This window comes from Emydura macquarii, unplaced genomic scaffold (genome assembly GCF_026122565.2).
Source record: "Emydura macquarii macquarii isolate MOO-44397 ecotype Brisbane River unplaced genomic scaffold, CSIRO-AGI_Emac_v2 contig_3506, whole genome shotgun sequence".
Taxonomy (NCBI): domain Eukaryota; kingdom Metazoa; phylum Chordata; order Testudines; family Chelidae; genus Emydura; species Emydura macquarii.
Genome location: NW_027133643.1, coordinates 7,918,572 through 7,946,155, shown reverse-complemented (window position 1 = coordinate 7,946,155; position 27,584 = coordinate 7,918,572). Strand labels below are relative to the sequence as shown.

Sequence of the window (27,584 nt, the reverse complement as noted above, 5' to 3'; positions counted from 1 at the left end):
CGGTGTTTGCCCCTCCGCGGCACCCCGCTGTGCTCTCCCTCCGCCTCCGCCCCCGCCCCGCTCTTCCGTCAGGCAGGCGGCAGATACTGACTGACACTAGAGCCGACAGAGATTCTGGGCAAGGGCAGCGTCGGGTCGGCCGCGGCTTCAGCCGTCGTCTTGCGCATGCTCAACCTTTCGCGCCTGCTCAGTTGCATGGGGGGGGGCGCGCAGATAGGCGGGAGGGGGTGCTGTGGTCCGGCGTGCGGGCGGCCCTGACACTGTCCCTCCCTCTCCCTCTCGCGCGCGCGATCTACGGCAGCGGAGGCATGGCGGCTGCGGAGGAGGCGGATGTGGACGTCGAAGGGGATGCGGCGGCCGCGGCGGTGGCTGGCGGGGCGCTGCGCGGGTGAGCGCGCGGGGGAGACCCCGCCCCCGGGAGAGCCCAGCCCAGCCCTCCGAGTCCTCCCCCTGAGTCACCGGTCACCCGCGCAGGGTGACCCCCCCCTTCCGTACCGGTCCTGGCCCCTGTGGGGAAACCCGGTGCTCCCCCCTCGCAGCACGACCCCGCGGCAGGGGGGACCCTGGCGGCGGCTGCAGGCCCCAGGCGCCCCCGCGCTCTGCCCTTGGCTCGGAGGCGGCCTGGCTGGACGGTGCCCGGGCGAAAGTGTCCCGCGGTGGGAACCGGCCTCTCCCCTCGGACGGCAGGGCCAGAGCATCCTGCCCTGGCACAGCCCGTCAGACGGCGGGTGCCGGGCCAGCATGTTCCCCCGCCCCGGTGGAGAGCGCCTGGGGGCGGAAGGTGCCATAGAAACGCCATGGCCTGCCCCAGGCGTGCGAAAAGCCGGAGTGAGTCAGGCCTCAAAACCCGCTGCCCTTGTCGGTGTGACAGTCATGATTTGGAAAAACAAGAATAAAGTCTGGGCCGGTGTCCTTTGCTGGCGGGTTTCTGAGCCTTTAGCGGGCAGTTGGGCCACGGCAACCATGAGAGCTAGAAACGTGCCCTTTTATTTTAAATGGTAGCAGAGATTCTCCTGTAAGCACCTGAATCCAGAAGCTGGGGCTTTATGAAAAATGTAGCAAGACTTGAGAATTGGCAAAACTGAATTCAATCTGCTCTTCTGTAACTCCTCTTGTCTCACCTTTGTTTTATACTTTATTTTTCTCTTGCTCATATTAATTTGCTTCTGCGACTATACTGAGCTCTCCAAAGAGTATGAAGAGTATGTCTACACCAGTGTTTCTCAATTGGTGTTCACTCTGTTAGGGTTCCGTGAGAAAGTGACATCACGCTGCCGAAAAAGGGAAGATGTCCCTATTTTTTCGGCGGAGGGTATCGAATATGAGTGTAATTTCCCCGTGGAGCCTAAAGGGTTCCGCGGGGAAATTTAATTGAGAGACGCTGACCTAGTTGTTTGTATATAATTTGCTTATTTCGTCATTTTTTTTGGCCCCATATGTAAAAATACTGTTAAGAGTTTGAGGGGTTCCGCAATTATTTATCGAGTTCAAAAGGGTTCCGTGGCCAAATTTAATTGAGAAACACTGGTCTACACTATGGAAACTACACCAGCATAGCTGTTGTGGCATAGTCCTATAGTACAGAGACAACTTACACCATCAAAAGTTTTTCGGTAGGGGAACACAAACTACTCGAATAAAGTTAACTATGTCAACAGAAGCCCTGCTCTGTCAACATAGCTGCATCTCCACTGGAGTTTTGTTGGTATAGATATGTCAGTCGGGTGTTTTTTTTTCACCCCTCGGATTAACATAACTATACCAATATAACTTTTCACTGTAGACCAAGCTATAGTGTGTGACAGGTGCTCTATAGAATAAAACTTTTGTAGAAGGAGCCCGTGTGGAACATTGTATCGTGGGGTGTGTATGGCGTGCGTTGTCCATCTTGGTGGTTCTCAAATTTTCTAATGCCTAAAATCACATTTTTTGTATATTTCCTGAAAAGATTGTCCTGGGTTAAATGTATTTTATGTAGGAAGATGGATTTTTTTTTTTTTTTTTAGTATGTACCAAAGGGGGCCTATAATTAGAGCTTTGTCCACTCTAAGAAACTGATGTATGATCTGCAGTGGGGTACCTGGAACTGGTGGGAGAAAAGTGTTCCGTCTTGTTTAGCAGTTAAACTGTTTTCAGCACCACTTCATGGAGGAACATGGCTAATAACTTTTCAGGGAAGCATGAGTTTCCTAGTAATTAGATGAAGTTGAACTAAGGAAATCTTATGCTGCATATCAGGGAATGTTTTCCAGCAGTATGATACCAGTTTATATGGTAATTTCCCTAGAACTATAGTAGTTGCCTTACTAAGGTCAGGTCGAGACTAGTGGTTCTTAACTTTTCCAGATTACTGTACCCCTTTCAGGAGTCTGATTTGTCTTGCGTACCTGTTTCATCTCACTTAAGAACTACTTGCTTACAAAATCAGACAGAAAAAGACACAAGTGTCAAAGCACACTATTACTGAAAAATTGCTTACTTTCTCATTTTGTCTGTAAGAATTTTTAGTTAGTACTGACTTCGCTGGTACTTTTTATGTAGCCTGTTGTAAAATTAGGCAAATGTTTAGATGGGTTGATGTACCCCATGAAAGACCTCTGCGTACCCCCAGGTGTACGAGTACATAACACTTCTGCCCTACATAACTTTTCTGCAAAATATAAGTGACCACTTCTAATTTTAGAATCTGCTTTTGTGTCATTCTTATGTTAATGAATACAAGTAACACTATAAGAGTCGAGATTTTTATGTCAATTTTGACAAGATTACCTGTTTTCTTTTAAAGTGTTAAAGATATGAACTTTCAGATCTTTTTCCTTCTTTAAATGATTGGAACTTTTATTACAGAGACTACGAAAATATAGCTTCTGGCTTATTGCAAGATCACTATCTCGATTCAACTTGGAGAACGGATAACAGCCTTGTAAGTAATTTATAGGCAATAAAGGCTTTTGGTGTTTTTGTCTGTTTGTTTGAAATGAATGGTACATCTTTCACAGAGATTTTCAAAACTTTTTATTTCTTCCTCAACCACTTGAGAACATAATTTAATGTTTTTATCTTTTCTGTTTATATAAAAAAAAAAATCCAAGCTATGATTGGTTTTGCTTTAGAGGAGGTATTGGATATTTGTGTGTCAAAGAAAATAATTGAAAAATATGTCTTTCACTTCCAGCCATGGACATTGGATAGCAACATTAGTGAAGAGAACAGGGCTGTCATTGAGAAAATGTTGCTGGAAGAAGAGTATCCTTTTATCAAATTGTTTATATTTCTGTTCCTTTCCTAGAGCAAAATAAAATCCTCTCTTCCAATAGGAAGTAGATATACAGTGGATTCCTTTTAAAAAGATTGGTGTTTACTGAACTTGACTGAAGTACTGCAGTCCAGTAGTCAGAGTATGGAAGTATGAGACAGCACACCTGAATTCAACCCCTTACTCAGCCACTCTACAACTTTCAGCTTCTTCTGGCTTTGGCAAGTCTCACAGGGTATGTCTGCATTCCAATAAAAGAGCCACAACACCAGGTTTCAGAGCCTGGGTCAATTGATTCAGCCTCATGGAGCACAGGTTGTGGGGATAAAAATAGCAGTGTAGATGTTGCAACTCAGGCTAAAGCCCAGGATCCGAGACCCTTCCTGCTCACAGGTTTCAGAGCCCAGGCTCCAGCCCGGGTGGGAGCCTTCTGCACTGCTATTTTTAGCCCCTCAGCCTGAGCTCCTGGAGCCTGAGTCAACTGATCTGGGCTCTGAGACTTGTGCCACGGGTTTTTCTTTGCAGTGTAGACAAACACCTAGCCTTTTTGTACCTGTTTCCCATCTTTAAAATGGGTTGAGTAGTAATAGCTCATATGGACGTCGTGAGGATTATTAATGAATATAAAGCACATTTCATTTCTGAGATGACAAGAGTATATAACTGCAAAGTATTTTCTTTCAAGGGAATTTTCATATATACTATATTGCTCGGTATCATAACAGTTCTGCGGAAAGGGATCTGAGGGTCAAAGTGGATTACAAGCTAAATATCAGTCAACAGTGTCACACTGTTGCCAAAAAAGCAACCATTCTCTGATGTATTAGGAGGAGTATTGTAAGCAAGGCACAAGAAGTAATTCTTCCATTCTACTCTGCGCTGATCAGGCCTTAACTGAAGTACTGTATCCAGTTCTGCATACCACATTCCAGGAAAGATGTGGACAAATATGAGAGAGTCCAGAGAAGAGCAACAAAAATGATTAAAGGCCTAGAAAACATGACCTAAAAGAGAAGTTTGAAAAAATTGAGTTAGTTTAGTCTGGAGAAGAGAAAACTCGGAGGACGTAACAGTTTTCCAGTAAGGAGAAAAGTTATTACAAAGAGGAGGGAGAAAAATTGTTCTCAACCTTTGAGGATAGGACAAGAAGCAATGGGCTTAAACTGAAGCAAGGGCAGTTTAGTTTGGACATTAGGAAAAAAACTGTTAGGGTAGTTAAGCACTGGAATAAATTGCCAAGAGGTTGTAGAATATCCGTCATTGGAGATTTTTAAGAGCAGATTTGACAGACACCTGCGGGATGGTCTAGATAATGTTTGGTCCTGCCTTGAGTGCAGGCAACTGGACTCGAAGACCTCTCAAGGTCCCTTCAATCCTATGATTCTATGATAACATTCATAAAGTTCAGGTGTCCAAAACTTCATGAGTTTCCTGATTTTTTCACTTAATAGTCACTCATCTTTGTTGTCAAACAATATCCATTCACTGCAAGAGCTCTTTTAATGCCACTTCTGAGAAACACTTCATGCTTCTTGACAATATGAGAGCTCCTAATGATGCTGAAATACTTAATACCAGTTAGCTGGTTAAGTGACCATATTAACAAATGTGAGTTACCTTTGCTTTCCTGTCTTTTTTCCTTTGAAGTAAAATACTTTACAGAAGAGCAACGAACTATCAGTACAGAAAGTTTTTACCAAGGGAATAAATTATTTAAACTTGAATTGCAAAAAGCTGAGATGTTTGACATTGATGAGAAGAAAATGATCCTACTACTCTGTCCAAGTCATAAGGGAAAACAGGCTGTGGAGAAAGCAGAATGGCTAGTTTATGAGAAATAAGTGAGTGTGGTTTACAAAGTCAAACAGTCACTTTCTCCTTTGTTTAACATTTTAAACCAGTGGCAATTGTGTCAGAATTTTTACATGTTCATTTTTACAGTTCTATTCAGTGTATCCAAAAATTCCTTAGTAAAGATTGCAGGTATTATTTATCTAATAAATCACTTCCAGAAAAAATATGGCTTGATCAAAAGGAAGGTGACAGAAAATCTGTGAAAAGGTAAAACTGCTCCGGGGGGGGGGGGGATATGGAGAGGGGGAAAGAAATGATGAAAAATTAGGAATTTTGGGCAGGAATGAGATTTTCTTTAAATTGTATATATTTGCTTAGATGATGATCAGCAGTCACCGTCATTAATTTTTATTTGTATTTTGTTTTATATTTTACAGTCCACATAAGAAAACAGGAAAAGTCATGTATGTATTTTTTGAATAATTGAGTTGTAGTTTTAAGTGTTTTTTCTCATTTATGTTAAATTACAGAATGCTATCATAAAAGGTTAGTTGTAGCTCCCCTTTAACATTTAGTCTTGTTTCTTTGGTTGTGTAGAATTGCTAAAGGGACATTGTCAACCTGACAGGTATTGCCATTTGACTGCTAAATGGCCTATATTAAATTAACTTGATTTCTTCATGTCACATGTCCGCATCACACAAAAACAACAATTATAGTTGACTTCATTGCCTGCAGTTTCCTTGTTGCTTGTCCCTTCCTTCTTTCCCCTCACTCCTCCACCCTGACAGTGCCAAACCCTCTGCAAAATTAGTTGTGGATGGGTGTCGTGCTACCTTGAATTAGCTTCTGTAATACAAAAACGTGGCAGAATTAGTTCTCTCGTCAAAAGTATAAAAGTTTAAAACAAACCCCCTAAACTTCCACTAAAGAAGTATAATGATCCACACTTCAGAAATTGCTGTAAATGATTTTAGTTCGGAGATCTGCATTCATTAAAAAGGCACTTGCATTTTCTTATTCTTTTAGGGTTCGCTCACCTACAAAATCAGCTAACTGCTCAGTAAAGTGGACAACAGAAGAAAAAGATCTATTTGAACAAGGACTGGTAAATGTATTTTTTAGTATTTAATTTTCTGCAAAAAACAAAAAAACAAAAAAAAACCCAACCCCACTAGCTCGTTTAAAAAATAAATGCAGTATTAACCCTTTTCGTAAAAATGAATGTCATTTTCATTGCAAAATAATTGCACTGCAGTAAGTTGCTAATTTTTCATTTTTAACATGTTAAAATAATTTCCAGTTGCTAACAATGTTATGGTAAATCGGGTACACTTAGCCCTGGTCATGTAGTCACATCTGTGTTCATGAATCTCCACCAAAGTCAGCACAGCTTGGTTTGTGCAAAAGGGTCTGCCTGCCCAGATCCAGTTGTGGGATTGGGGCCTTAGACTGTCCCAGTGGCTTACTGTTTTGTCCACTGCAGTGCTACAATAGCAGTGCTGTAGTTTAAAAGGAATTGTCAAACATGAAGGGGTGCAGGCACCTTGAAATCTATTAAACTGAAAAAAAAAAATTTTCAGACACTAATGTACTCTCTTTGGAGCTTTTTTATGCGTTGGTAAAGAGGACAGCACAGTGTGACCACAACCTGGCTGTTGCCTCTAAACATTACTGTAACATATGTAATAAATACACCGACCCCTGAACGGCCCTGCTAATTTTTGTGACTTCAATCAGATTTTCTAAAAATATTTTTCACTCACCTATTGTATGAAAAACCTGCAATAAACAGACATTGGCCCTTGATCCTGTAAGGAGATTCACATGGGTGAATCGCTGGACCTGCAGTCTCATTGACTTTAGCAAGGCTTTGTTAGTTCATTGCTTGAAAACAGAGGGCTTTGCTGTTCTTTGCAAGGTATATCTAATCTGACATTTAAAACAAAACAATTCGTCTTAATTCCTACTTGAATAGATGATTGCCAGTTGTGTTCTAATTTTTCTGCTTGGGGTGTCATTGCAATGATTATGTCTAAGCTTGTATATATGTAATATTATATAAGGAGGAGTAACAGTAGCTAAAGTAAAGGCTGCCGTAGTATTTCTATTCTAATTCCATGTTTGAGTTGTTCATAACTTTAGCAAACTTCAGCCTGGCAGGTGAAAGTTTTTCAGCCCTGCTTTCTTCAAAAGGTTAATATTGTCTTGAAAGTTTGAGCAAAAACAATTAATCCATTTTCATTACAAAGTCAATTTAAAAAATACATTACATTACAAATACATTTAAAAAATTCTAACTCGGAACTTTCTTTTAAACATCTCTTCAGCTGAAATAGTGGGGCATAGAAAGTTGTATTTCGTCAAGCTAATAACCCTTTGCAAGTAGTGCCTTTGAATGTTGCAGTTGACATTGTTTTTTAATGGGCCTACTTCGACTGCGAAAATAACATTGCTGTAGAAAATTAAAAGTAATACTGTATTGGAAGGACGCTAAGTATTGTGCTTGCCTACATGGCGACTTAAGACTTCAAAGACCTACAAAGGTGCATGGGTCCTCTGAGGAGGAGCTCCTTGCATGATTGGGGACCTAGCTTCATAGTTAGCATTCATATTTAAGGTGAACCACTTCAGCCTTCCTTATTAGATTCTGTCATCTGATATAATAACACCCTCGGTCTAGCACAGATTTGTGTGTGTCAATTTGCATTTAGATACTATGGAAGAATTTGGCATGGGCAGAATTTGGCCTGCAATATATCTCTCTATTACAGGTGGTAATATGTGAAAAGGAAAGAACTGAGTTTGACTTTTAGAACCCAGGGTAAGTGTGTAGGACTGGCAGTTAGGAAGCATAATCTTTTCACTTTAAACTAAGCATATTTGATATGGGGGTCACAATAAATATTGATTCCCATAATGCAATTTTTAACCACTTTAGAACCATATTTTAAAGTTTAACAAAATCTTAATCTTGAAGTTGCGTTAGCATTGCCTTTTATGCATAATTACATTTAAGACCCCAATACTGCAGAAACTTACACAGGTTTTTAACTTTATGTACTGTGAATAGTTTCATTGACTTTGGTGAGACTACTCACAGTGCATAAAATTAAGCATGTGCATAAATCTTTGAGAGATCGGGGCCTATATTTGGTCTTTTTCTCATTCAGAGGACTTGGAGTGGATGTGCACATGTACGAACTGTTGGTTTTTTACTTTTTATATACAATGTAGTTAAGAAATGGCATAAAGAGGGTATGTGTACAAGTGTGGACTTGTTTGGAAAGAGTGGGATAAGAGTCCCAAGAGGCTTATTTAAATTTAGTAGTACTTTAATTTAATGAGACTTCTATAATATGTAGAAAATTCAGTATTTAATTCTTAAAAAGGAAAGAGTCAGTCTGTTTTGTAGCAACATATTATATGCTGTGAGCTCCTCTCTGAGTCAGCTTTTAACTTAAGCAACTTAGATGTGGATTTACCTTGTGGTTCAGACTTTGGGTAAGTTGGGCCCTTTTGTATGCAAGAGTGGAATGCACAATGGTACAGTATTACACAAATGCATGACCTAGTCCTGCAAATGCTTAATTAGCTTCAATGGGACTTCTCATCGTAGTACCAGTATGTTTCTTAGTGCTTTCAGGATCAGGCCATTGATGAGTTTCCACATAAAGGGGCAGTGAATTAGTGGTGGTATTGTTTAAACAGAATTTCTGGCTGTCCAGTGCCTAGGTGGTAGGAATTTTTTTTTTGCAAGGATCGAGGAATAGTTTTTATTTGTAATAAATAATTGCTTTTGTAAAACTTTCTCCTTTCATAAAGCATGATACCTAAATGTAGAAGAGGCTGGTTGATTTTAATTTCTTTTGTAACACTAGGCTAAATTTGGCCGAAGATGGACAAAAATTGCCAAGTTGGTTGGAAGTCGCACTGTTCTACAAGTAAAGAGCTATGCCAGGCAATATTTTAAGAACAAGGTAAACATGAAATGTCATTTTCGGTTAGTAAAAAAGGCAGTAGGGTAAGTATGCTTCTCTCATATATTTTGAATGCAAACATGCATTTATGAGACATTATCGTTGTAATATTTTCATTCTGTAGTCTTGAATTTAAAAGAAAATATTAAGTGTGACTATCTACTGATTTTAAATCTGAAATTTGACCTGGTTTGGAATTATTCTAATCTTGTTAGGAATTTTAAATCCCCTAACAAGCAATAATAAACAATATGGTTTGTTTTATTAGACACCCATATACTTGGGATACATTACTAGACTGAAAACAGATTTGCCTCTGACTACTCAGAAGTTGCAACTGTCCAGGTCTTCAGGGACCTTTATGTAATTACAGTTGTGTATGCTTTAGCGACCAATAAATACCTACATTATAATCTCTTTTGGACTGGTCTTATTTTGAACATAAAGTTTCATGCACATCTATAATGCTGCATACGTTCCTTAAAGTCTGCATTTTTTCAATGTTTTACTTTTTAAAAATCAGTGAGAAAATCTAAAGATGTTTTCCTTAATGCATAGTTTCTTATAAGTAAAAAGAGTTAAGAGAATCTAAATTAACTGATCAATGCTAACTCTAATGCTAGATGTTCACAATTGTGTGTGTGTGTGTGTGTGTGTGTGTGTAAATATATATATAAAATAATGAAATATAGGACTGTCCTTTGAAGGAGAACATAATGAAAACTGAATATTGGACCCAATTTAAAAAAGACAAACTTTGTAAATTAATACATAAAACTTAATGGTCCATCTAGACTGAACCAAATTGATTCCATCATTGATTTTAGTAGTCTTATTTTAAATCTAAACTTCATTGCTGTGGAGTTCTTAATTTTTCTTGTAATCGATTTATACTTTAAGATAAAAACTGATGACTCTGAAAAAGAGCAACAAAGTCAATACAGCAGCAGTAGTCTTTCTGGTGAGGCTGAAGGAGAGAAGATGGTGGCATGGGCACCTGCAAACCTGAGGGGCCGTGCAGACCCCAACCTGAATGCAGTGAAAATTGAAAAGTTGTCTGATGATGAAGAAGTAGACATCACGGATGAAATGGATGAGCTGCTTTCTCATGCACCCCCACCGGAACCAGGCATGTCTAAATTATCTGATATTCCGAAGAGTCCAAGTCAAGAAACCAGAGGAAAAGAACACACTTCTTGTTCTGCTGGATATAATTCTGCCATTCCCCGATTTGCAGAAGACAACTTTCAAAAGGCTGAGCCATGCAAGATGGAAGCACTGGAGTTTCCAGACATTGCAGCCACATGCTCTGAGAAACAGAGCATGAATGGTGATGAATCTGTGAAATCAGATTATCTGCTTTTTAACGAATTTATAGAGAAAAGTGAGCAAGACCAAAAAGGGACTTTTGATGGCACCAAGCAATTAGCTGATCAAGAACTTTGTGAAGAACAGAAAGACTTAGTTAATAATGACATGCTTTTCCATCCTTCCTGCCAACTGGATGAAGAAAATCAAGAAGAAGCAGAGGAGCTTAAGCCACCTGATCAAGAAGTGGAAATTGATAGAAATATCATTCTGGGAGAAGAAAAGCAAGCTATTCCAGAATTTTTTGAGGGACGTCAGGCCAAAACACCAGAGCGCTATCTGAAGATTAGAAATTACATTTTGGACCAGTGGTAAGATACATTGATTTCATTTTATAAAATATGTGAATACAGCAGCCAACATGCTGTTTTGCTGCAGTTAGACCAGACATGATATTGACGGCCTATCTTAGAATGCTGCCAAAATTCTGATATTTTAGCTGTTTTCACAAGATTGGAAACTAACAGTATTAGTTATGGGCTGGAGATCCCTCCCCTCTTCCCTTTTTTTCTTAAATACAAAGGAACATTTTACAGTTCAACAATTAAAACATTTTGGAGCATTATGAAAATGTCCATCTTCAGAACACTTGGCTATACTTTATTCTAGAGTTCTTTCTCCAATTTTATCAATCCAGTGTATTACACCAAATGCAAGAGAAAGTAGAGTAATACTGGTTAATGTATTACTTTACAATTATTATCACACAGTAATAGATGGGATGCATATCAGAATATATTCATGGGTCTGGCATACATCTTGAATATTCTGGGTCCTGTCCTTCAGACCTTTAGGTAAAATTCCCACTGAAGTTACTCTCTAGTGAGGTCTGTAATACCTGTCCATTCTTCAGTCTGGGACAGGTAGGAGACTGAAAGACTGAATTTATAGATCATTAGCTACTAAGAGTAGCCTATGTTAGAGAAAAAAGTGATAATCAAAACCATTTTTAAAATGGGTCCTTCTCAACATGGAGCAGTGTTCAGAGACTTGTATGTTTTACAATCCGTCTCCATGGAGCCATTTTAAGAAACCCATTTTTTACTGTGACAGGCTAATTCGCCATACAATTTATCCTCTGATAGCTTTGTTTTCTGAATTGAACTCTATTCACTTATTAAAATGTTACTGTATTCTCACAGCTCTAGTTTAATTCAATTTCAGTAATACATTTTAAAAAGCAGTAAATGTACATGATGGATAAAAAACAGGATTATCACACATTAACATACAAATTGTTTGCACAAGTTACTTAAAATTGTTTAATACAATAGAACATGATACAGAATGGGCAGAAGTATTTTATTTTAACAAGATCATTTCATTTCAATAACTTGCTGATTCCTTGCATCAGTCATTTCCAGGGGCTGTATTTTATGCTGAATGTAGATATCTTTTTCCCTGTGCACATATTTGAATATATCCGCACAGCATCAAACACCATCATAAATTTTCACACTTCTATGAATCTTATAAATCTGTATGAATAACTTCCGTATGTTGTTTTGCATAGAATGTACTTTAGGTCGGCACACCCACTCAAACAGCCAGTCAAATGGTACAATGTTACTTCATGAGTAGCTTTTTTATTGAATAAATAAAAACTTGTTTACCACTTGCATTTTAGGTCTGAGTGCTACACGTTTAGTCAGAATCTCCCAATAATTCTTGTAGAAAGAAATATATGAATATTACAAGGAAATCCAAATGGCTTCACAGAAAAAGTTAAAACAGATTATTTTATTTTTTTTATTTTTACTAATCCATTTTCTTTTTGCTTGAAAATGTTCTATATTTTATTTTAGGGAGCGATGTAAACCTAAATACCTGAATAAGACTTCAGTACGTCCAGGCCTTAAGAACTGTGGTGATGTTAACTGTATTGGACGGATACACACATACCTGGAGTTAATAGGAGCAATTAACTTTGGCTGTGGTAAAAAGAAAATTTGATTTGCATCCATTCAAATTATAACCAGAATGTTAACTAAATCTATTATTAATTAGAAAACATTTAGAAAAATTGTGTACGTTATATGAGGTGTAGAAAATAAATGTAGAGAGAAATCTGTATTTTCAAAATAATTTTTTATGTTAAATTCACTGCTGAGTACCTTCTACATTCAGTCAGAGCAAAATTATCTATGTGGGTAATCTTCATTCAAGCTTCCTTTTCCTCTTAAGTCTCTAGTCACTCTTATTTCATGTAAACTGTTTGGGGCAGAGACTTTCTATATGTTGGTATAGTAGTTCGCATAATGGCGTCCCAACCAATTTGGCCTCCAGCCCCTGTCATCATGTAAATCTTAATGGACTACTTATATGAGTATGTATTAGTAGGTATAAAGGTTGCAGAATCTGACTCTAAGATTATAGACCTTCTGAAAGAAAATACAGTGTGCTTTTGTTTGCTTTAAATTACCAAAATACTTGGGATCTTCAAGTATGGATTCTGATTATTGATTGCAGTTTCTCATAAAATGGGAGAAGTATAACTTATTGAAAGGTAACAGTTTAACCTGTTTCTTTAGCTAACCTGGGATAGATTGTATGAACCATATCTGTCTTGTGAGTGAACGTAAATAATTCTCACAGCCCCTCCTCATGTCCTGCAGTCTGTACTGTGCTGTGTTCCCCCTTTCTCTGTTGGTTGGTGGCAGAACAAAGATTGACAGCCAGCCAAGACAGTCTCTTCGTGAATAACCCAAGTTCTCTGCCTGTCAGTCCCCCTGTCACCTGTTGGCACCGCGCCCCTGTCAGTCTCCCTCTGGCTCTGGACTTGATCACTCAGGATCACAGTTGCCCTCCGCATCCCAGTCTTGAGTTTCTCCATTTCACGGCACGGAAGCGCCATGGCTGAATCCTCTGAAACTAGAGTGCTCAGAACCAGTCAGAGAGGTCCTCTTTGGCAGCAGAAAACCTTCCACCCAGCTTTCCTGGTAGTGTTACAATTCTGCTCAAACCAGGACATATTCCTTCCGTTCTTCTACCCAAAGCCATATGCCAATAGCCGAGAGCAGAGGCTGCATGCTCTGGATGGACTTTGGCTTTTTGTATCAAGAGGAGTAAACCCTTTAGAAAATCAACACACCTCTTCATAACAATAGCAGACAGGATGAAGGGCTTTCCAGTATTATCGCAAAGAATCTCTTCATGGATCACATCTTGTAGTGGAACGTGTTATGACTTCGCAAAGATACCAGCCCCGGCGCTGACAGCCCACTCCACCAGGGCATAGGCATCTTCAGCAGCATTCCTTGTTTAGCTCCTGATCCAAGACATTTGTAGAGCCGCGACATAGTCGTCTATTCACACTTTGGTGGCACACTGTGCTGTTATACAACACGTGAGGGACGATGCTGCATTTGGTAGAGCAGTACCGCAATCCACAGGTCAGTGACTTCAGACCCCTTCTATGGATCCACCTGGGAGTCATCTACTTGGAATTGACATGAGCAAGCACTTGAAAAAATGTTGAAAAACAAGATGAAAAAATGGTTACCAACCTTCTGTAACTTTTGTTCTTCGAGATGTGTTGCTCATGTCCATTCCAAGACCCACCTGCCCACCCCTCTGTCGGAGTCAGTCAGCAAGAAAGAAGTGAAAAGGCAGTGAGTTGACAGCCCTATATACAGCGCCATGAAGGCATGACTCCGCGGGACTCAAGAGCCAACCCTGTGGATATCACTAGGAGAAAAACCTTCTGGCAACTGTTCATGTGGCGCGCACACACACCTATTTGGAATGGACATGATCACCACTTTTCGAAGAACAACAGTTATGTAAGGTTAGTAACCATTTTTTCTGTCTCAGAGGTGGTCATAAGGCTTACTTTACGGCTTTCCCCATGTACCTTTACTGGCAAGAATGATAAATATCCTAAAGGAACGGGCCACTGTTCTCTTGATTGACTGGCCCCATAGCTAGTATTTTTCAGCTTTGGAAGTCATCATTCTGGCGTTATCCACAGGGGTCCTGCCCCATTGCTGTGTGTCAATTTTTGTTCTGCCTCCAACCATCGGTGGAGGGGGAATGCCTCACTGTACAGACTGCTGGACATGGAGGGTCTTAGAAAGAAAATTCACAGATAAGAAGGAAGTTTTCCTGTCTTAGAGTTGATATGCTACTGAGTGAGGACCAGATGACTATATTATTGCCTGATCATAAGTAAGACCTCCTAACTGAGATTTGTATTCAATATGGTATTTTTGTTTACTGGTGTTAGTGAAGAATAATGTGTGTTCTCCATTCCCTTAGAACAGGCTGTATATAACAGACCACAACCAGCTGATAAAACACGATCCAAAGAAGGCAAAGACACCATAGAAGCATACCAGCTTGCTCAGCGTTTGCAGTCCATGGTAAGATGAAAACACAAAACTGTTTGTCAGTGATAGGGCCTCTTCAATTTTCACTTTCTACACTAGTCATCTTTCTGAATTTCTTCTTAACCCATTCAGCATCAGTCACTTTCCTGAGCGTTCTTTGATTCAAGTGTCTGCTTTAACACCAGTGTTACTCTTTGACATGCATGTCCTAATTACTATTCTATTGCACAGTTGGTTTCCACTCCAACTTGCTCAGTCTTATCTGCCTGGAGTGAGAAAACCCAGCATAATTTGCAAATCTGCATTTCGTGAGAAAGCATTAGAGTATTCTGGCAGTGTGTAGTGAGGCTGCCTGCATTTTAATGTATACATTTAGCAAATTTCTGGAGTGACTTATTTAGAGCTCAACATTTATGACCAAGCATATATGGGACTTTATAAATAATGTAATGCTTCATTTAAAAAATAAGGTTTGCAGGATAAGTTTGTAACAAGTGTATGTAATATTACATATTTATTTTGCTGTAAAGATATCTTGTGTATTTAAATCCATTGGTGCCAGTAAATTAAATCAACCCCACAAAGGGAGCAATAGAAAAGAAAATCCATATGCAAAATAAAAAAATGTTATCATGAAGAAAGCATGAATATACCCAATATTGTTTGCATCACAATTTGCAATTGTTTACCAGTATACTTAGGCTTGGCAGTATTCGATTTAAATCGATAGATGTCAGTAAATGTTGATTTCATCTGACACACTGAAATTGAAGAAAAAAAGATCCATTAGTAAGAGTTAGTGCAAGTGCAGCCTTCCCCTCTGCACCTTGTGCCTGCAGGAATTGGGTGACATTGGCCCTGTGGCAGCACAGAGCGCCTTCTGCAGCCATGCTGTTACGGGAGTAAGTGAGTGGGCCTTGACAGCAAAGCTGCAGAGGGCTCCTTGCACAGCTGCAGGGCTGGTGATGCTTGATCTCTGCAGGTGCAGGGAAGGCTGCAGTCCTGCTCTGGGACAGACATTCAGCAGGAGGATGGTCTCCTGAGTCCCTGCTGCTGGCAGGTCATCCGCCACCTCCTCTTGCAGTTGTGGCTGCAGGGCTCTGCTCTGCTCTGCTATGACCTTAGCCTTCCCCACACGATGTGCCTGCAGGGATTGGGTGTCACCCACCTTGTGGCAGCAGAGGGAGCCTTCTTCAGCTCTGCGGTCACGGCCCTGCTCGCTCATTAATTCACCAGCCAAGTGTGTGGGGGCTGTCCTGGACAGGAATTGTGCAGCAGTGGGGTGGCCTTTCCCGCAGCCAGGGGCTGGTCATCATCCTTGGAGTCCTGGCTAAGGGTTTCTGTTTTACTTGGCCAGGACTCCAGTCTCCCTGGGAACTTGTGCCTCAGTGTCTTGGGCCGCTCGGCTAATTATTATCAGCACTGGCATAAACCCAATTTTACCCCCATCCCCCAATTTCCCACAACTGTAAAAATAAAAGCTGTTAAAAATAAGAAAATTTAAAAATAAAAATCAATATTAATTGTTGAAGTTGCAAAATAAAAATTGAAATCTTCCAAACCTATGGATACTAAACCATGCTCTCTATACTAGTTGGTTTCCATGGATCTTCACTCATGTACTTACTATAACTCTTAAGGAAAACATTTGCTGATTTATTTCTAGACAGGTTGCCAACTGTTGAGTATAAACCAAAGTAAAGGGTTCTATGTTATTCCGTGGGACTGTTCTGGGAATCGTAATACCTATGAGGCACTGACCATTTGGATGTCATTTTATGGCTGATTAAATTCTGCAAATGTCAGTGCTTTGATGTTCATGGATTGATGATATTTGATTAGTGTTTTATCTGCTTGCTACAGCGTACAAGAAGACGGCGTGTGCGAGACCCCTGGGGAAACTGGTGTGATGCCAAGGATTTGGAAGGACAGACCTTTGAGGTAACTCTTCTATTTTTAAACTGTTCTAATAGAAATTGTACTTAAGTCTTAACTGTCAAATGTATGCATGTGTGCAATGTGGATGCCATTATTTGAACTCTGGTTGTTCGATCAAGCCATGAGGGATGATAGGAAGAGTCTCTTCCTTCTTCTTGCAAAAACAGATCTATGTGCTAATGTCTCTGTCACTATTTTCACATTGCATGGTATATTCTGGCTGTTTTAGTGCATAATGAGTGATCCAGTGACAAAAGCTGCTGGTATGGCCTGGTGCAAATTAGTGCCCAGAATCCAAGTATTTTGAAATAGCCTGGCAATCATTACTGGCTGGCTACTTCAGATGAAATTTGTTTTTCAGCATCTCTCTGCTGAGGAACTAGCAAGAAGAAGAGAGGAGGAGAAACTTAAACCTGCAAAATCTTCTAAAGGATCAAGACAAATAAAAAGGTTTTTCTTCTTGTGTACTGTCTGCTCTACAATATCATTTTTGGAAATAAAGATAATAATTGGCTTGCATAGGTTCAAACCTAAATGTTGCGAATCATTACTATTTAGACATAATGTGTGTTTTGCAGTCTAGATTTTTTAAAAGTCTGACTGCAGAATTGTAAATTACAAAACTTTGTGTAAATTCATGGGTGTAAATTGCAAGATTCCTGTAATCAGGGAAGAGTCACTGTGGTAGGGTGGGGGGAGCAATGAGCAACTCCAGCAAGGAAGGAGATGTTGGGAGAAAATGTGATTTATTCAAAGACTTATTTTTTTGTTAATTGTCCTTTATCTTTAGAGAAATTTTCTTTAATTTTATAGTTCCTTCGATCCCTTTCAGCTGATACCTTGCTGTTTCTTCACTGAAGAAAAACAAGTAGGTTACATATTAATGAAAAATCAAGGACATTCCTTTATTTACTTACAGTAGTCTCTTACACTCATTATTGTTTGTGTCATTTCAGGAACCATTTCAGGTGAAAGTGGCTTCAGAAGCACTTTTAATAATGGACTTGGTAAGGATTAAGCATTGTTTTAGCATGGACTGAGGTATATATTTTGGTATATTTCCATTTTCCTCAATTAGTTTCCTTCCCATTCAGAGCTAAAAGCAAGAGTCTACTACAGGGGAAAACCCAAACTGCTGCATGTCTTTGGGGTTGTGTCTATATATTTTACTGTAATAATAATCATGGTTCATGCACACTGTCTGCCAACATGAATGACTGTTCGTGCCAATTCTTGTTCCAAATGAAGTCAATGGAGAATTGTCACTGACTTAAATAAGAGTAGTATCAGATTCATACTCAGTTCCATTTCTCCCAGGGTATCCATCTTCTGTGATAGCAGTTGTTCCAAAAGAAACATCTCTTCAGTGTGCATGTTGCCACTTAAGAATCCATTGGGACCATTACTTTATTTGCCTAGCAATCCGGAAGATGATTCAGTACATGCATATTCTCTTTATAATAACAAAGCATGCCAGGCCATGCCAAAGTCTTCTCAGTTGTGACACAGGGTTCCTGGTGTTAAATGGTGACAGTTCCTCCAACTAACAACTCCTCATTCATACTTAATACTTAGATGGGGGGCAAAGATCATCTTTATTCATTCACTTTAAAGTGAAACATACAATATTTCAGAATCTTTATTGTTCTCAGTTTTCCTTCTGAACCTTAGTATGAGAGAACTGGATTGCAACCTGTGAAAACAGTGTTTCATAATGTAAATCTAAGATTAGTAACGATTATGAAAATTGATATTTTAACAAATATTTTAAGTAATGTGTTTGTTATATATCTTTAGCATGCTCATGTTTCCATGGCAGAAGTAATAGGCCTGTTAGGAGGAAGATACTCTGAAGCTGATAGAATTGTTGAAGTAAGTTTGGGGGTGGGAGTATTCCAATTTTTATTCTGCATTTTACTAAAAGTATTGGTTAAACTCCTTGTACTGAACAACATCTATACAAGAGTTAGTGTCCTACAGATTATTGAATTAGTTGTTCTTTATTATTAAAAAGTTAAAATTTGGAAAGTTAATTATTGTAATCTTGAAATTACGAAATTTAAGATCTCATAAAAATATCTGGCTGTTATATCTCTTCTACCCTTGCATAAAGGAATTTAGTATTTAACATTGATTTATGATTGGTTTAAATGTTTTCACTCAGTATTTCCATTTATCCATATGGGGATGTTATTTACAGATTTGTGCAGCAGAACCATGCAATAGCCTCAGTACAGGACTACAGTGTGAGATGGATCCAGTATCTCAAACTCAGGCCTCAGAAACTTTAGCTGCTAGAGGGTACAGTGTTATCGGGTGGTATCACTCTCATCCTGCATTTGACCCCAACCCATCTATACGAGACATTGACACTCAAGCTAAATACCAGGTACTTTTTGTATGTTAAAAAAAAATCTTTCAACTTCTAATATTTATAATTTAATATGCTTAATGCAATAATGGGTCTGATTTGCACAATTGAAAATCATTTTGCTTGTAAATTGATTTTTAGCTTTACAGAGCATTACAGTGATTAGATTAGAGCTTGTTTAATTGAATTTGAGGAAAGAAAAGATGATAAATATAATATGCTGCATTTACATTAGTGGGGTAGTCTGTTTTCCAGATTTTTAAGGATTTACTAATGGCTCTACATTCTAATTTTTTAATATAAAAGGTTGTTGGGAGAAGAGCTTGTATTGCATTTAGAAAACATTAATTACCAATTTTATTTTTTTCTTCATTTAGAGTTATTTCTCCAGAGGTGGGGCAATGTTCATTGGAATGATCATAAGTCCTTATAATCGAAATAATCCTCTTCCATATTCCCAGTTTACTTGTCTGGTTATTAGTGATGAGATTAGTTCTGATGGCTCCTACCGTAAGTATCTGAACTAATTACTTTTACTCCATTCCTCTTGATCTTTCAGGAATTTAGATGAAAAATTTACTTTCTTAGCACTTGAACGAGGGTTTGAAGAATTCTCTCGTCTCTGAAGTTGGGGAGCTTTCCTTGGCAAGTGGAGGGGCTTAAGCCATCAGTTTCTGCATAATCTAGCTTTCGCATTTAAAAAAAAACATTAATATTTTTTGACCTCCTTAGTGTAAAGAAATACTTCCAAGTATACTCAGATCTAGTTTTGTCTTCATGACTTTGCACACAGACGTGTATTGTCTCAGTTGTTGCTCATGGCTTTCCCAAAAAGCAGCCAAGTGAAGTTATCAAGACTGGTTAGTCACTGTTGGTATTCAGAACTCTGGACAGCAGTGAAACTGTTACAAATTATGTCATTTTCACTCTGCTGCTTCAGAAAGCTATGAGCAGACACAGGCATGGAGGGAAGGAGGACCCCATTACAGAGGCCTGGAAAGAGGGGTGGAGAAGCAAAGAACCTATCTTCACTGCAACCAGGAGACTGATGAAGGGGTAGAATAACAGTAAGGAGGCTCTTTTTTAGTAGTTGGGAGTTTGGTGTGCAGAAGGGGTTCACACTTACCATACCTACCAGCCAGAGGTAATATGAAAAGATGTAGTCCCATGCAGATTCCAGGATTGATACCTTGGCATGAATCCCAGCTCTCTTCCCCTTTCCAGCAGTACAAAATGGGCTACTTATCAGGATGTTGCTCATAGACCTTCCAGGTTTTCTCCATTCCAACCAATCTCAGGTATCTACTCCAGCTGGTAGATTTATTCCTTTGGCTAGTAAGTAACCAATTTACCAATTCTTGACTTGGATATTTTGGTAACTAATAAATAGTATGTAACGGGGCAAAATATTGATGGAAAAACCTACTGACACCTCACAGAAGACTCTGAATCCCGTTCCATGTAGCCACCTGTTAGCTTTTCATTTATTCTCTTCTCACGTGTTATATGATGTATTTCCCACCACCTTTTTTTTTTTTAAATTACTAGAGACACTTTGTATAAAAATTATAAAGACCTGAAGAATTCATCTGTTTCCTGTGTTTACTCCCTTGCTGATCTGAGGCAAAGTCACAGGATAACAGTCCATTAATAGAATTATTTTTTCCTATTCCACAGTTCATAAATGGTGGCCCCTAACTCAGTCTTTGCCTGCAAACATCAGGGACTCTAATCTTTCAGTGTTGAGGAAAATAGATAGTTCACCTGATCTGATACTTCCCTCATTATATTTTATAATGGCATGTAGTGAGGAAGAGACACCAATCACTTGAAAATTTGCTTCCCAACACTGTGGACAGAATGTAAATGACCTTTTTATAGTTCTCCTTGATTACCATACTGACAGTGTCATATAGAGTAACCCATATCCTCTCATCTTGACTTTCCTACGACTCAGAGCTAAAGGGCCAGTGCATGATGCCTGGCCTTAGTCATTGTCATCTTTTTGTTACATATATTATGGGGATGACTTGTTTATATGAGGCAGATGCATTTTTCTTAAAAGTAAACTTCTAGCCTTTTCAAACTCAAACTTGTATATGGAATATTTACCATGGAGCCACCTTCATAGTCAGTGCAGACAGAAACATAATTCAAACATGCGTCTTAAAAAACAAATCTGTTTTTATGCAGTAGCTCCTGTTAATTAAATAAATTACAAAATTAGATATGTAATATATTTTTCAAAGTCTTTCATGATGCTTCAGTGATTCCTTAAGGGTTTGTGAAGCACTCTCAATAACTGCATTACTCATTGTTCTGTTTTTCATATTTAACTCTGGTGCAGATATATTCTATTGTGGCAAAAAAATATTTGAGTTCTTCGGAAATGGACAGAAATTGGAGTTTCAATTAATCATATATTTTAGTGGATGAACATTCTTGCTCTTGAAAGTCCATTTTGCACTGACTGAACATTTTTCACATCTGAGATGTTTTCACATAGTAAATAGTAGTTCTTGCCTTTTCCTTTCCTTTGAGATTTTGAATGAAAACTGAAGTTCTTGCTTTAGAAATTTAATTTTCCCTTCTTCTCTCAACCTCTTTCCCCCCTCCTCATCCTTCTCCCCCCCACCCCCCAATTTAGGATAAGTCACCACACCTCAAAGGAGAATACATATTAGTCATATGGTTTAATTGCATAGAACACTGAGATGCTAACAAAGAGATGAGAAATGTGACCTTAAAAATATAAGAAAATTATAAAACTTTTAGTTTTGCTGTTTTACTGTTCTCTTGCAGAGCTATTTTGTTTTGAAAGTTTAGCCCCAAACAGAAATGTGTTATAATTTAATGAAAAAAACTTGTTTTTCTACCAAACTTAAATTTGGAGCCTAAACTAGCTGACAGTGTTACTTTGACTTGCTTAGATTTGGTAAATAATAGGTGTGCAAGTTATTGTTGCTGCAACAGGCATAAGTAAAGTCTGAACAGTTGCAAGGAAGGAGGGAAATTGCCTCCAGATTTGAAGCGGCGTGGCACTTATAAGGGAGCCAATGAGTAATCCATGTTTTAATGATTTACAGGCCTGCCTTACAAGTTTGAAGTACATCAGATGTTGGAAGAACCTCAATGGGAATTAGTGTTTGAAAAAACAAGATGGATAATTGAAAAATACAGGCTCTCTCATTGGTGTGTGTGTGTGATTGCTTGCAATATACTTGCTTTTAAGATAAGCCAATTTACAATTTTTGTGTATTTATTATTAGTATTTCAATAGAGAACAGATATGTTCTTTTCATCCAAATCAAGACTTTTTATATTTCTTCCCATAGCAGTGTCCCCATGGATAAAATCTTTCATAGAGATTCTGACCTGACCTGTTTGCAAAAAGTAAGCACTTTCATTTTTTAAATGTAACATATTTTGGAGTAATCTGAAACATCGAAAATCTCAGCCATGAAAATCACAGTTTTAGACTTGTTGTCTAGACTAAATAATTGTTATATTGTTGCTCATCACTTTATTTACCATGACCCAACCTTATTTTCATAGCAGCAAGTTTGGAAATTTAACTAACTTTAGTTTTGGAGTTGAGGCCAATGATTAAGGCAATATTTCAGGTTTTAACCTTAGTTAAAAGGAAAAAGAGCAAATTGTTGCCTCTTCTCTGCTTATTTGACTGCAATTAATGTCAACAAGATTTGTGTGTGTTGACAGAATTAGTCTCTTAAGTCTTTTATTCTATCCTTAAAATGGTATTGCACCATATTTGTCATGCATAAGTAAGAATTTTAATTTTCTAATCGGTGTAGTCATTTTAATGAAGTTCTAAACAACTGAAGCTGTAACATTAATTGTACAAACGACAGAAAATTTGTTCAAACAAAAGACGTAAACAAGACACATTAATTACTCTTTTATTTTTTTTTTCTCTCAACATGATTTTGTTCATAAACAGCTTAAATCTAAAACTGAACTGGCAGAAAGATTTTTTTTGAATTTATCTAGTGTATGAGTTGTGGTTTAAAAAAAAAAAAAAAAATTCTGTACATATATTATCTATAGAATAATGTAACTCCTGTGTTGCAAAGAAGATTATTTCAAGCCTGTATTTCATAGCCAATTATTGAACACAAGATGATCTCCAGCTAAGGTCAGGAATATTTGTTCCCTTAAGCACAATTGATCGAGTAGTGCTTGGCTTTCCTCTGAAGCAGTTGGTGTAGGGAATTGTCAGAGTCAAGGCCCCAGATGAAAAGGATCACTGATTCATTATATTGAACATTATATTGTTTCATTATATTGAACACTTTCTGCAAATCTGCCAAACAAATCAAGGTTTACTCTTACAGTATTTATCAGCTAGAAAGACTAAACAGTTTCTTTAGTTTTTTCTACTAAAACTTCTAAGTTGAGTCATTATTATGTGTTTCTGAATTTAATAATATTTTTCTTTTGAACTAGCTCTTGGAGTGTATGAGGAAGACTCTTGGCAAGGTAACGAACTGCTTCATTGCTGAAGAATTCTTGACTCAGATAGAAAACTTATTCCTTTCCAGCTACAAAAGTGAGAAGCCGAATAATGCAGCTGAAGAAAATAAGAACATGTGTCCAAATGAATTGCCAATGTGAAGCTTTTTCAAAGATGAAATTACAGTTGTATGGACTACTATTCATTGTTCCTCTTTCAGTTATTGTCTTAGTTGACAATAGTGATGTAATCCAGTATCTCAATAGTGTCACTGTTCTAAAAGACATTTAGAAAACCTCTAAGAAATGTTTTCTGATTAAATGTGAAATTTTTAATTTTTACATTCTAAAAAATTATCAGATAGTATCACAAACTCTGGGTTATTATCTGGTCAGCAACCTGCCATTGGGAAGGACAAGCTTAAATACAGAACACTGTTTCTTTGACTAAAGGAGAGAGTCCCTCCTCTAAACCTTTTAAACTGGAATTTTGCTCCTTTCTGTGCTGAGATATACATTGTATTGAGAGTTAGATGTGTACATCAGAGGGAAGTTTTTGTCCCATAGTGCTTTGTGTAGTCTAAATTTGCATAATTCCACAGATGAGACGTGTACCACTCTATCACTGAAAAGATTATAGTTTAGCTGATACTCATTTTCCTGGTGTCTACCCTAAACTTTTACTTGGCTCAATTTAATCCATTCTATTATTCCTTTCTGAGCTACTACAGACAAGTTTTTTTTCTGGCATACTCTTCCCCATCTTCTGTAATACATGGAAATAAGGCTTAGCAGGTCATAATGATTTGTCACTTCTTGTTGCCACTGTTTCCAGTGGAAACAACAACTCCTGGTTACTGCAGGTTGCACTCTTTCCTATCTTCCATATTATAGGGAGACATTGCTATCTTGTTCTATCAGAAATCATGATTTGCCATTTTTGGTTGCCATAGTTTCCAATGGAAACAGTAGTTGCTGGTTATCGCAGGTTATTGCCATATGGCAAAATCTACCTCTATATTGTGGCAGCCAGAACAATGTTTGTCTCAACTGCATAGCAGAAAAGAAAATGAATTGCACATACGTTATATTTAGTTTCCTTCTCTTTACACTAGTAATTTAACAAGTAACTACACTATTCATATCAACTTCTGCTATAATCTCATATAATTACATATTCAGATAAATGAGTGCCAGTTAAGCAAATTAATTTGTAGTTGTATCTCAAGAGAAATACAGTTATATGGAATCATAACTTCCAAACATTTTATCAGCTGCATCACAATGTATATACATTTTTGTAGAAGACAGTGATAAATTTCTTCCTGAATCATGAGCATACAGTGCATACACTTACTACTTACTGTATGTGGAGAGTATCTTGGCCAAAATGTCTCAGGTGTTTGAAAACATGGAGCAACCAAGAACTCGGGTTATACCTGTGTGTTTGTGGAATCTAGTCACCCATAAAACGTGAACTTTAATTTTATATCTGACCCCCTATGTATCAAAAATACAATTTAAAATATTTCAGATTTACGTCTTCATCTTTCTCTAAGCACTTAGATAAAAGCTATGTTAACAATAAGGATTGCAGAACTTTAATATTGTGGGATCACATCCTGAATAGATACCTGTTTCCAAGAAGGTAAAACCAGCTCTTACTGTGCCTTCTGAAATAGAGTTTAATCCCTTTTAATTTCAACCTAATTTGAGAAAAAACATGGACATTCATAACTAGAGACGCTTTCTAGGCTGTATTCATGACCTATTGTCTTAATAATATTAGAGTACCTTCTGCACAATGTAAATCTGCAGATAAGGCTTTAGATTATAGTGTGAAATGTATAGTCCACCAATTTAAAAGAAGTGCAGTCCTTTTATTTACACACACACACACACACACACACACACACACACACACACACACACACACACACACACACACACACACACACACACACACACACACACACACACACACACACACACACACACACACACACACCCCAAATCTGTGGACCTTTTATGTCCCCTAGATTGCATGTAATGTGAAATTCCATCTCTCTCTCCTTTCCTAAATGAAAGTATTGCATGGCTATCCGTATTTCTAGCTGTAGACGGCACGCCTTGCTCACAAAACAGTTTCTCCATCTCCCTAAGTTTAAATTTTGGAGTGTTCCATAATCAAGTATTGTGTTGCAGTTCACAGTGGTTTTTATACATTGCTCTATAGAAAAGTCACATTGTATATATCTGTACTAAAATATGTTGTAAATAGTTGTTTGTAGAAAAAAAATCATTTGTCAAAACACTTGACCCTCAAGTATAACTGAAATATATAGTAGATGTAGTGTCTTTGTTCTGGATGTTATGTTTCCAGTCATTACAAAAAATATTTGGATGAAGCTGTATTGCTAAAATAATGGAAACTAAATTTGCTGGCCGCTCTGCCCCCTTTTTAATGATTAAAGTGAGTGAAAACATGAAAAATGATGTATAATTGATTTAAAATAGTCATATTAGATAAGAGAAGTTTTGGGTCCAGGGTCCTTTAAATTGAGGAATTTGAGTCCCTCTGGTGTGCACATCAACACTCTGATCCTGCAGTCCCATTCTCATGAGTTGACTCTTGTGTCTACCCAGAGACCTGTTTGACTCAGTTTACGAGTAGAATTAGGATCGATGTTTGCTCAGTATACTAGTAGAAAAAAAATTGTTTTAACTGCCAGTGCTGCAAACTTAAACCCTGGATCTAAAATCCAAGCTGTGTTCTTTCTGGTTCATGCATCATAGCCAGTAATAAATATATTTTGTTTCACCAGCAGAAATTGGTCCAGTAAAAGATATTACTTTACCCATCTTCTCTCTGTCATATCCTGGGACCAACATGGCTACAAGAACACGGCAAACAAGTAATAAATGCGGCCTTTGTGGTAATAGTTAACAGTTCTATTGACAGTATGTGAGCCAGAAAAGAACCCAGCTCACTCTTCCGTATTGTTGTGTCAGCTATGTAGTGCTAATGAGTTTTTAAAAAATAGTAAAAACTTATCTTTATCACTATAGTAGCAAATATGACTCTGAACACATGTAGGGGATCATTTCTTTTTACTAAGAAATCACTGTTTTTACCAAGACATTTTTCTGACCAGTCATCTTTTTAGTATGTCTGCTAGATTGTACTATTCAATTTTTATAACGTCATATTTTGCTGGGATAACTTCAGAAGAGAGAAGAAAATAGTAAGCAGCATCTTAGAAGACCTAATTTAAATTGAAATACGCAACAGCTAAAACCAAGTTGACCTAAGTACTTTAAATTGAATCTCCCTTGATGCTGTGATCAGCTGAGCTCATTGCAATATTATGAAGCACATCTCCTTTGGGAAACGAAAATGACATGCTCTCTTTGTCCCTTGTATGTGTTGTAACTCCCATGAATGCTAAGAGTGCACTGAGTGCATATATATACATGTATATTTCTTGACTAAGTTGTTTTAAGTTTTAAAGTTCCAATTGTTTGCAGTGCATATTCACAGGGATTTATACCATGTACTTCATATGTACATCAATATTTAAAAAAACCCACCCAAAATGAAGTTAATTTCGTAGGAAAACTGTTTAAATTGCCCATGATAAATTATATTTGTTTACATGTTGCTCAGACATTGTCATTGTTCCTGGTAGCTATTTTTAGAAGTCTTTCTCTGAAAGATTGTGTATCCAGTAATCCCACAGCTATATTAAGTGTTTGTAATAGTTCTGTGTGTCTTGAAATAATTTAAGAATTGGATTTTAAGCACCAATTAGCACTAAAAATGAATTGATAAGCACCAGTAGAGGGAGCTCTGTTACACTAATATATTTAACTAAACGTCACAAATATAGCATCTCCCAGGTGAGGATTTCAGTGATTTGGAGGGTTAGTTATTGCCTGATTGCTCCTTGTTTCCACCGATCCCTTCCCAAAAAATCCTTCAAGTATTTTTGTAGTACATTAAAAACTGTGTTAATTCCCCTTCATGTACAAACACACACACACGGTTCTAACATGCTATCACCCTGTTTGCTTTG

General features: G+C 38.0%; 1 protein-coding gene and 1 long non-coding RNA gene across 4 annotated transcripts in view; one reads left to right on the top strand and one right to left on the bottom strand.

Moving 5' to 3' along the window:
* LOC137145049 (uncharacterized) overlaps positions 1 to 631 on the bottom strand; it is a 32,535-nt gene extending 31,904 nt beyond the window's left edge. Inside the window, exon 1 of the long non-coding RNA XR_010917552.1 lies at positions 496 to 631. This is a non-coding gene — a long non-coding RNA (uncharacterized lncRNA). The remainder of the gene's footprint in view (positions 1 to 495) is intronic.
* Positions 119 to 27,240, top strand: MYSM1 (Myb like, SWIRM and MPN domains 1). Of its 3 annotated transcripts, none has more exons than XM_067535607.1 (20): positions 122 to 388; positions 2,848 to 2,923; positions 3,176 to 3,246; positions 5,240 to 5,317; positions 5,488 to 5,514; positions 6,080 to 6,158; positions 8,932 to 9,030; positions 9,931 to 10,709; positions 12,204 to 12,334; positions 14,656 to 14,759; positions 16,590 to 16,667; positions 17,026 to 17,114; positions 17,478 to 17,532; positions 17,621 to 17,671; positions 18,462 to 18,536; positions 18,865 to 19,053; positions 19,413 to 19,545; positions 22,122 to 22,227; positions 22,374 to 22,428; positions 23,503 to 27,240. In XM_067535607.1, the coding sequence occupies exons 1-20, from the start codon at positions 309 to 311 to the stop codon at positions 23,668 to 23,670; spliced, it is 2,523 nt and encodes an 840-aa protein (XP_067391708.1). In that variant the 5' UTR covers positions 122 to 308; the 3' UTR covers positions 23,671 to 27,240. The 3 variants fall into 3 exon arrangements, with proteins under 3 accessions (XP_067391709.1, XP_067391708.1, XP_067391707.1); XM_067535606.1 differs by having other exon boundaries at positions 123 to 388; positions 22,371 to 22,428; XM_067535608.1 differs by lacking the exons at positions 22,122 to 22,227; positions 22,374 to 22,428; positions 23,503 to 27,240 and adding an exon at positions 20,260 to 21,597 and having other exon boundaries at positions 119 to 388.
* The last annotated feature ends 344 nt before the right edge of the window (positions 27,241 to 27,584 follow it).